The 10,831-nt window shown below is 36.5% G+C and overlaps 1 protein-coding gene across 2 annotated transcripts in view; it reads left to right on the forward strand.

Moving 5' to 3' along the window:
* The window catches only part of SH3RF1 (SH3 domain containing ring finger 1), a 91,043-nt gene extending 86,877 nt beyond the window's left edge, over window positions 1–4,166 (forward strand). For both annotated transcript variants that reach the window (XM_030023163.2, XM_030023171.2), the window contains exon 12: window positions 1,506–4,166. In XM_030023163.2, the coding sequence (XP_029879023.1) occupies window positions 1,506–1,674 (169 nt within the window). In that variant the 3' untranslated portion in view covers window positions 1,675–4,166. The remainder of the gene's footprint in view (window positions 1–1,505) is intronic.
* Window positions 4,167–10,831: the final 6,665 nt, after the last annotated feature.

The following is a 10,831-nucleotide window of genomic DNA, read 5'->3' on the forward strand; positions in this document are numbered from 1 at the left end:
AGCTGTACACTAATAAATCTTGTAATTGGCTTGGTAACTTCCATGAAGCATGAATCTAATAATTCCAGTGCTCTGAAATCTGGGGATTGTCATAACTGAAACAAAGTCATAGTTTATAAATCACTAATAAATAAAACTTGACAACTGATTAAGTCCTAATATGATTTGCTATACATAGATTTCCCAAGAGACTTTAATTATTTACACAGTGCTGCTACTCTTTTCTGAATACTTTTAACTATATAAACATACTTCATTTTTGGTTTATATGTTCTTAAGCAGAATGTACTACTATAATACAGTATCTTTCTCCGTTTCAGTACTACAGAATTAACTTGTATTATTACGTGTGTATTGAGCTATAGTTGGTATTCCATCCTTTACTAGAAGTATCCTGTTATTTTGTGTTTTCATCAGATTGTTAATTTATCTTAATCTATTAGGATCATAAATTATCTTAAGATTACTGAGATAATAATTATCTTAATCTATTAAGTAATATGTAATCTTCATGAGTGCAAAGTGTTCTGATTTTAACAGGAAATTAGATTTTGTCTAACAGATCTCCTAGCACTGCATTTAAGGCTCTTAACCTTAGAAACTTTTGAATTCTACATTCAGCCATGGATTCTACTTGATTTCAACATGCAGGCATTATTGGTTGTGTAACTAGAAACTGAGTTATAATGTCTATCAGAAAACTTGATCAAGAAGTTGATGCAATTGTCTACAGAGCTGTAACACTTAAATTTTAGGTTGATGTGAACTCAAACCATGGTAGAAGAGATTGAGTGGTGTTATGCACGTTTAAAAATAGAGATAGAAGAGTGTAGCCTCTTTTTAATGCGCTCATATTTGAAAAACTGAAAAAATATACTTCTTTGTATCAGGTGCTTAAGAAAATTGTTGAGTTGAACACTTCTAAAAATGTTTCTTTTTAATATAGTAGTACACAAATTGTGCAACTGTGTCCAAATAAGATGGTATGCATTATATCCTGAAAAGTTTCTAAGATAAACAAAAATAATTTAAAACAGCAATGCAAATTAGTAGGTTTTGTTGGTTGCTGCTTTTTGTTCTGTGCCTTTCCGTAAGAGCCTTCCTTGGGATAATATCATATTAAACATACAGTTGTAAAATTATGCCCAGTTACTGCTGTAATGCTTCGATTATTGCTGAGTCATGCTGAGTGGAAGAGTCTGCAAATTTATATCCAAAAATATGTTCACAATTTTCTCCTGCTATTTAACCATTGTATGTATTTTTACAGGAATCTTGGTGAAAAAAACTTGATAGGAGATGCATATATTTGACTTAAATTCATTACGTTGCTATTGTTATTTTCTGTTCAAGTTGTACTTAATTTATAAGTTGTTATGTACTCAGCAAACACTTCTAGGCAGTTTCCTGTTTTCATAAGTTTTGACATGGACAGGAATATTTTTTACAGCATTGGTTTAAGGAAAAAAAAACCTAAATGAAGGGTTTTTTTTCTAATTACACAGGTACAGGGTTGTGGTATCCTATCCTCCTCAGAGTGAAGCAGAACTTGAACTTAAAGAAGGTGACATTGTTTTTGTACACAAAAAACGTGAGGATGGCTGGTTCAAAGGTACTCTGCAACGAAATGGAAAAACTGGCCTTTTCCCCGGCAGCTTTGTAGAGAACATTTGAGAAGATTCATTCCAAGAGCTTCAAATCATACTGTACTGTAAAATAGCACAAATATTTTACCAGAAAAAGCACAGTCATGGAATATTTTCAAATGACTGTAACGTAAACAAAAATCTACATATTTTTACAGTGTCTATAGCACAATTACACCAGCGAACAAAGAAGATGAAGGCATCTGCTGGTTTTATCACTTTGGATTCTTAAGTGTGATGTGTGCCTTGTACTGTCTGATTTATTATGTAGAGGAACTTTTTTTTCCCCCAAGTATGTTACATAAATGAACAATTGTTTACAAGGCTGTAACTAATTTATTCTTGGTTTTTTTAAACTTGAATTTTGTGTAATAGCTAAAGTTCTTGTGACTATGATTTTAACAAATTATTAATTTATGAAAGAATAACTAAGGGGAAGCTGGATTCTCTCCTTAGGAGCAAGCAATTATATCTGATAAAGAGCCTCCCGTTTATCCTCTGGACATTTTTCCCCTGCTGTGTCTGACAGTGGAGTAAGTCTGTTTTACGAGTTAATGTTGAGTGGTGGTGATGTGGCGTCAAATAGAATTTGCCAAGTGGGGGAAAAATATGTATTTTGTTCTTTGGACAGAGAGAAAAAAAAAAAAGTCAGTGGTGTTCTTGAGTCTAGTTCTACTTCTTCATAAATCACCCAAGCAGAGTAATGTTTCCAGGAGGCAAAGATGTATGTGAACAACAGAATAAAATTCAACCATCTCAAGGTTAGGATCATCTCAAGGTTAGGAAGGAAGACATTTAGGAGTGCCAATAAGAAATTCCCTATACCTTCTGTTTATGTAATAACTTGGCTATTTGAACAAAGCTTAGCTTTGTATATTTGGCCAGTTCTTTGGGCATTTAGCGCTCAGGATCCAACAAAATTGGAAGGAATGTTAAAGCCCAACACTTAAAATGCTTATATCTTGAAAACATCTGTTTGATAAGACTGAATATAAAAATAAAATTATAAGTTGTACTTAATGTCTAAAAATGCCTAAGAAGTGTAATTTGCTGTTTTCTTCTCAAACTGATCTGCATGGCCAAGAGATGTTTTAAAATGTCTGAGCAATAGTGGTGGTAAGTGATGCACTTGTGTTAAAGTAAAAGGCTGTATGAAACACTGTGAAAACTTTACTAACTTCTTAACCATTGCTACTTTGGTATGTTCTGACCTTTTCTTTGTCTTGCATGTGTTACTCAATTCCTGCAGTAATATAACTGTGCATGGTTGGCATTTTTCATTCCAGTTTCCTGTTGCTGGGTTATTTTGCTCTGAAAGTTTCCCAAAAGCCACTTGACCAAAACTAGTGAGCAACTCGCCTTCAACCAGAGAAGGTGTCCAGTGTTTGAATCATTAATAAAATATTTTAATGTCCTTGCAGCTAATGGACATAAAGAATGCAGCCAGCAAGAAAAGTGTTGTTAGTCTTTCAGGGTTTTGTTAGAGATTTGACACTGGTGAACACACGCTACTCAGCTGAACTTTTTATTTTATTGTTTGATTGTAGCAGTTTAATGGTGATTTTTTGCAAGACACTGAGCACTGTCATCTCCAGTTAAATCTGATGTAATTTGGCTGTTACTCAGCACTTTACAAAGGGAAGCCAGTAGTGTGATTCAGTGTCGCACAGTACACAGAAACAGTGATGAAAAAGTACAGAGTGATGTGTTAAACCCTTATCATTTTTTTTGAAGTTATACATTGAAAAATATCAAATGTTAATGACAAGGAGTTCTTGCAATATCAGGTAGTATCATGATGGTCTTAAAAATAAGAAAAAGTATATCTATAAATATATTTAGTTGGACATGACAGCATTCCCAAATTAACCATCTCTCTGAAACACTGTATAATTCAGTTTTTGCATTTTTAAATATTTTTAAATAGTTTACTTGAATATTCATGTAATATATAAAGGTTTTGTGAAATGAATTTTAGTTAGAAAGAAGCTGATATCAGCTTTTGTCAGCATAAATTGGCACTAGTGTGTCATAATATTCTTATTTTGGAAAATTTAGTGCATTTTATATTAAAGACTACTAAAGGTTAATTTTTTTCTATCTCTACTCTCCCTATTTTAAACTAAGTGACTAAGGTACCTCTATTAATAGAATTTCATGGTGTAAGGTCAGTTAAAAAATCAGCTGTTAATCCAATAGTTCTTTTAGATGGAATACATTTTTAATTGATTTTTTTAACATTAAGTAAATGTTTGTAAAAAGGGCTTATTACATAGCAGTGCAACAATGACAAAAATGCAGTTTATCATGCCTTTTTTGTGATGTTTTAGGGGTTATTTTTTGGTTTTGGCTTGGGATTAATTCAGTGTAGAAACAGACAAACCCTGTGCATTTGCTTTGTGTAATTCCATAAAAAATTTTGTAAGGTATTTTATATCTATGTTTGAAGTCCAGTGAATGTTAAGTGTTTGATTTACTATGTTAAACTTCCAATCCTAATAAATATTTTCTTAGCAAACAGCTAAATCAAAATGTGTATGCAAACATTAAACATAAATTACTTGTAAAGAATTCGACAATAAAATTACCAGAACTTAATTTCAGCATTCATAGGAGGATATTTCTGCTAATAGAGAAAAAGTCTTCAGATTCCATAATGTTGGAAGTTTGGAATGGTGAATATAATGCAAAAATTGTAGAGAGAACTGAGGATCTGGCTGATCTTTTCTGCCTCCTTATTTCTGCAAGTAACTTCAGAAGAGGTAGGTAACTTCCATCTCGGTCTGATCATGACTGACTACTTTGGTCTTGTCAGCAGCATATCAGGTGCATAATAGTTATAAAGTGCTTTCCCTAGAGGAAGAAGTGTCTAGTGTAGTGGATCTGCTGTGTGTATATTGAGGGATAGTCCCTAGCCCTGAGGGTGAAGCATCTACCCAAACTTTAACTGAGGGCAAAAGCGTTTGGTGGTAAGACACTCGTTTGCCCTGAAGAAGTTTGCTGTGCACAGCAGTCAGACGGTAACTGCCTAACTAGGAGATCTTCTTGATTTGAATGCGGTTGCATGTCTACTATATACATGTGGCTGCTGGGAAAATGGTAGAAAGTTAATCCTAAAAGTGCTTGCAAAAATGTTTAGACTCTGTAAATGTTTCAGCTACTGCGATAGACTCTGTGCTAGTTAAGACTGACCAGATTTTGCTAGCAGTGAGTGATGCAGCATTAAGTCCTCTCTGTAAAGAAGGAGCATCTAGTCTTACTTTCCTTAATTAAGGGGGGGAGGCAACATGATTTGTAGAAATGCAGAATAGAGAATATAGAAAAGCAGCCTTATTTGTTTTTCAGAATTGTGATCTGACATCAGTGCGTCCACAGGAGAAAAGTACATGCAAACATCATGGCTGTGCAGTAGAAGTAAGACTATTTCTTTGGGTTGGGGTTTTTATGGTATTGTAATTTTTGAGTAATTCTAATATGTGTTTTAACATTTGGCTTGCCAAAGGTGCCTGCAATCCTGTTCACTCTCACTTCATTACCTCTGCCTTATAGCAGTAATGACAGTTATGGTAGTTTTGCATAGGCTTAAAACCATGGCTTCTGAGCATTCTGGCTTTTTTCACAGGGCTGGCAGAATGTTTTAACTGGCTTGTTCTTTCCAATACAATGTGTTTAAAGGTGTATATTGACTTTAATGAAACACAATAATCTACTTGTCTAGTTAAAAAGATTTGTGTCTGGCATTACTAAAACTCCTATGGTATAGTCTTTCATATATGTGCACAATAAATAGCGATGCCACTGGTTTCTGTACGACATGCCAACGCACCCATCTTCTTTGGATTCTTATCGTGAATCTGCAATATGTATACTTCTCAAATCACTCTCAAGCGCTCTTCCCCTGCACTTTGATAAATGGTTAATGGTAAATCTTAAGCAGATTTGAAGTTTGACTTGAGCAAAACCAGTGTCATAATTCTTTTGAATGATTTAATCATTCATAAGATGGCATACTTGAAATATTTGTATATAGAAACAAAAGAGCTGAGAATGGTGATGGTGGATGGTGAGGACATGGACATCAAATGTGGGGAAAAAATGGGAAAGAGAAAAGGATTTGGAAGACCTGTAAATGGGACCTGAATCTTAGCTAACTTATTTGTGATCTCACCTCAGTTACCAGAATCCATCTCTGTGAAAGGACCTAAGAGGAACTTGGACATCTAAGGCTGAAAATGCAGCTCTCAGTCTTTACCTAGTCTCTCAAGCTTGTATTTGTTTGCTGCTTGCGTTTAGAACAACTGCTGTTGTGGTAGGCCTGAGCTGCATCGTTGTTCTTGTGTCAAAACACATCTGAAATCCAAAACTAGGCATCTGTATTCCTGAATTACCTGAAAGGCTTGATATGATGGGTGTGCTTTGAGAATATATATATATCACACCGAGTACTGAGTTAAATAAAAAAAACACAACAGGAGTTGCAGGTTTGCATTAATAAACAGGGGTAGTGTCCATTTTCTATGTAGTCTGTGTAGTAACACTAATATTAGAGGGCTCTCTTGGGAAATGGTATGCATGCAATGCATTCTCCTTCCACAGTGTCACCCAAATTGCTCTTACTTTCTAGGAGTCAAGCTTGTTGAGAGCCTTGAAGTTAGCACCTGCTCTTGAAAACCTGAGGTTTCACCTTTTGAGCCTCAGTTTCCTCATTTGCCAAACTGACGATTCCTGTTCTTGTGAGGTATGTGATTTAAGACTTGTTTTGAAAGTAAAGGCTGACTGGTTTTTGTGAATTTGCAAATAGATTCTGATGGATTAGACCTGCCTCCAAATACAATCAACAGCTGCAACATCTAAACCCTTCCACTAGAGAAGTCTCCTAGAGACTGGTTTCTGTGGGTGAGACACTTAGCTGATCCATTTTAACAGCTGAAGAGCACTTTGATCAGAATCAGCCTGATACAAGGAACAAAACAAAAATGAATTTGCTATATCCAATCTGCAATGTGCAAAAGCCATTCAAAATGTAACATAATGAGCATTTCATGCATGCCTATCAAATCATAGCAGTTACACTGAATATGATATTAGTAGATGTCAGAAATTACTATTTATCCATTCCTTCTACTATACTCTTTCCTGTCAGCTCTATTATTTTGCTGAAAAGAGAAGTGGCAAAATCAGTTCTTAACTTCTCTGCCGTGCCTACTCAGTGGAATAAAGACAATTTAAACACAGTAATGTTAGCCCCAGATTTCAATTATTCACAGTTATAACTAGCTTGTAAAAATTCCTCTTAGCACGTGTAAATGAATAGCACTCTGCAGCCAACTCTAGTGCCCATATTATGGTTCAGTTTACATGGCATGCAGAACCCAAAGGCCTTCTGATGTTTCCATCTAGTAGTCATTTAGATCAAAACCAATTCACAAGATGTGTCCAAACACTAGCTACATTCTAATTTCAGAGTGGTGGGAACAGCCTGTACAAGAGTGTAGAGAGTGGAAATTTGGCTAGCACAGCAAGAAAAATATACACTTTAATTACAAAGGCAGAAAGAAAAATGTCAGGATTTTTAAATATCTGTACAGGTGTTTTCTTGTCCCTGCTATCTTAGATATAGAACCCCATTCCACAAAGCAAATGGACTGTCATTTCCTTCCCCCCCAACTCCCTTTCCAGAAAGGAAAGCAATATAAGCTTTTAAAATACTCACATTCTTTGGCATTGGAACACATGGTTGGACTCTCAATTACTGCAAATCAGTGCTACTTCATTGATTTCATTAAACTTTACTGGCATACACTGAATATGCCCCCTACTGTTAAATAGTGAAAGAAAATATCTCATCCGCCCTAGAGGAATGAATATGTCTGAAAGAAACGTAGCTGGAGGATTTTCATACTTGGAAAATACAGAGCTATTTGGGCTGGGTTTGCTTTTCTCAAAAAATGGTTGTCCCACCGGTACAGCTAAGGCAGTGGATCAAAGATGATGCCGTTTAGCAGCACTGTAAAGCATGGAAGACTTGTTCACTTTTCAATCAAACTATAAATTTTCAGATCCACAATTGCAGAGTAGGCTTTGGTTTGCTAACGGCTGCTAGCCCCAAAATCTTTTGTGGTTAGTTGATGCTGTATTTTCTCATGGTATATCTGTGGATGCTTGGGAGAGAAGATGAGTCAGCAGCAGAATGACTTTAAAGTGGTCATTGACTTTGTTCTCCACAACAAGGGACATGCCCTAGGTCAAATTTCTTATTTCAGCTGGTTGAACTTCTCAGTAAGCTGGAGAATGCTAGCTCTAAAAAGTTTACAGTTCGAAGAATTTTTCTCCACTCCTTTGGTAGGCAATCTTAGTGTGTCTTTTGAATACACACAGATCAGGAAAATCTGCTTATTTTTTGCTCCTTATCAAAGGTTTACTGTGTGCCTCTGTCCAACTTCTCAGGTTATAGTACACAAGTAACTCTTTTCCTCTGCGTATCACTGAAATTCTTTGCATTCAGTAATTTAAGATCTCTGATACACAACATAGCTTTTTTACAAGGACGAAATATAATAGCTTTTGAAAATAAAATAATATTGGGCTTTGTAAAGATCAACCTTTTCATGAAGGATAAGAACACATGCAAAGGGATAAATGTTTTAAAATTCTTATCAAGATGGGTACTCATCCTGCCTAGGCATTCAGTATTCTTGATTACTTGCACCTAATGCATATTCCTTAATACTGAATTTGTGATTTCTGCCACAGACTGCTAGTCATAATTCTCAGAAAGCTGGAGTGTTTCTGTTCAGAATGTCTCCAGTAAATAAAAGAAAGAGAGCGAGAATGAGATGACCTTTGAATTCTGTCCGAAGAACCAGAGACTGGTTCAGGACCAACTTTAAGTGGCCCAGTTGTGCATGCCACAACCATATTGCTATTTGGAGGTCTGCTACAGCTGCGCTCAAGAAAATGGTTGAGAATATTTCTCATTTGTTCTTTTTCTTACCTAGAATACTCCTTGATAAGAAAATCCACGTTAACCTGGCATCAAATGCAGATAAAATTTGGCCATAACTGCAAAACACAACAATGCCCTTGTAATTTGGTTTCTCTGATTTGGCAGTGTTAGTGAACACTTAGATGATCCAAGAAAAATTGAAGACTAAAATATAAAGTTCTATGGGTAACATTTCTCAAACGTTCTCCACAGCCCAGGATCAGCCATGCTTGAACATCAGTTTCTGAGTCTGGGAAAGTTGCTGCAGTTCTCTTAGTAAAGATTGACATGTCAGCAGTGAATGTGCCAGTGGGGAACGGGTGGGAGGAGAAACAGCCCTGTAATTAAAGCGATCAGTGAAACATTGTCTGGTCCAACCACAGCTATTTCTTTTTTTGACACTAAGCTATCCCTTAGTAAATGATGCTGATGCTCCTTTCCCACGGAAGGTTGGTGACGTTTGTTACTGGATGTGACCAAGTGTTTGGATGTCTGGGAGATGAGGACCACGACAGAACTTAGCTAGTTAGATGGCTGTGGGGCCTCTGCGGCGATGGCTACGTTGCCACCGTTCCCAAGTGCAGGCGCAGTGTAGGCTGATGGCAGGAACTGCTTTCGGAGCTGCTCAGCAGCCTCAGACAGCTAAACCAAGCTGTGAAAGCTGTCTGCTCCCAGAGCAGTTGCATCTCTTCAGAGGTCAGGCTGGTGGAAAACGATCAATCAGTAGGATGCGTCTGTCTTTGCACTGTAATATATTTACGTTGGCAAACCTTTGTTGTGTGGACTCCGCGTAAGTGTGTTACTGATGAGCAAGATGACATGGGAATTTTTCCATCTGCTCTCTTAGTACTTTCGCCAATCTGTACAACAGGTTCGGTTTTGACTGTGAAGTATCACACTCATAGCTGACAGTAATAGGGCGTACTCACACAGCTGTGATTTAATTAGCCTACAGCCCTGGTCTCATTGAGTCATGGCTAAATCCACAGTACAAGAAGTATCTTCTGTCAAGTACAGGAGCTAGTTTGGAGAAAAATTAGCAAAACTGTACTTTTGAGCTCTTTGGACTTTATCATCAGATAATGCCAGCAGAGGCTGGAACTCTTTCTAGTTATTTGTGTGTGTCTGAAGATCTGGCTGCATGTATCTGCATGATTTCTCTGTTACAATCCTGTCAAAAGTAACATTTTTAAGGAAATAAAAAGGGCAAAGGGCAAATACTAGATTCTGGTCAACTTCTGGTTAATGTTTTTTATTAAAAGCTTATCTCTGTCTGGCATTGGAAAAGACACAAGTAGAAAGCCCATGTTCTTATAAGTAAAAGCACTATTGACAAATCTACAATAGCTTATAGCTGGCTTATGTTATCTCCTGCTATGTTTAGTAACACAATAGAATGCTTTTGGAAGAGATATTAAATGCTAAAATAGTGATTCCAAATATAAAAGAGGTCCCTAAGGCATGAATGTAATGTCTTGCTTATAACTTTAAATTACTTTTTTATAGCTAGAACTAGCATGTCTAGTGGCTAATTATAATGTAGCCTGATGGTATGCCCAACCTCCTTCTCTGTCTTTCTCACATGCTCCACTTAACTTCCTAGGCCTTCATTTCCTAAAGGATTAAGTGCATTGGACTCCTACTAAACAAAAAAGCACTTTACAGAACAGGAATGGATTTAAACATGATCATAAAAGTTAAATGTGTGATGAGGTGTTTTGCTGAATCATAATTTTTTTGACCCCTCTGGACCATCCTGGAAATAAAGTAGGGTGGTTCTAGGGGAATAAAAAAAAAAAAGCAATTTTACTTACAAATAGAAGTTATTTATACATTTCTAATCCAGCAAAAATTAAATAAATTGACATTTCAAACCTGAAATTGATTTATTGGGTGTTGTAACACTTAGATATGAGGGGAAAGTACAGCACTTTGGAGAGCTCTGGCAATGTTTTCTGTTTTCTAGTTTGAGATGTAATGGTCATGGTTCACTGAACTGGCCTAGAATACTCTCTCCCTTCTTTCCGCATTGTGCATTAGTCACCATGGCTGTGATTTGGTATAGTCCTTTGGTGTCTGCACTACAGCTATACTGCCTCAGTGGGAGTTTCAGGTGCTTGTGACTTTTGCTGAATCAGGGACTTAAATTATGCCTTGGACCGTGCTTAAGCAAATAATCCCAGAGACTTCACCAACTGGG

The sequence above is a fragment of the Aquila chrysaetos genome, chromosome 1 (assembly GCF_900496995.4).
Source record: "Aquila chrysaetos chrysaetos chromosome 1, bAquChr1.4, whole genome shotgun sequence".
Taxonomy (NCBI): domain Eukaryota; kingdom Metazoa; phylum Chordata; class Aves; order Accipitriformes; family Accipitridae; genus Aquila; species Aquila chrysaetos.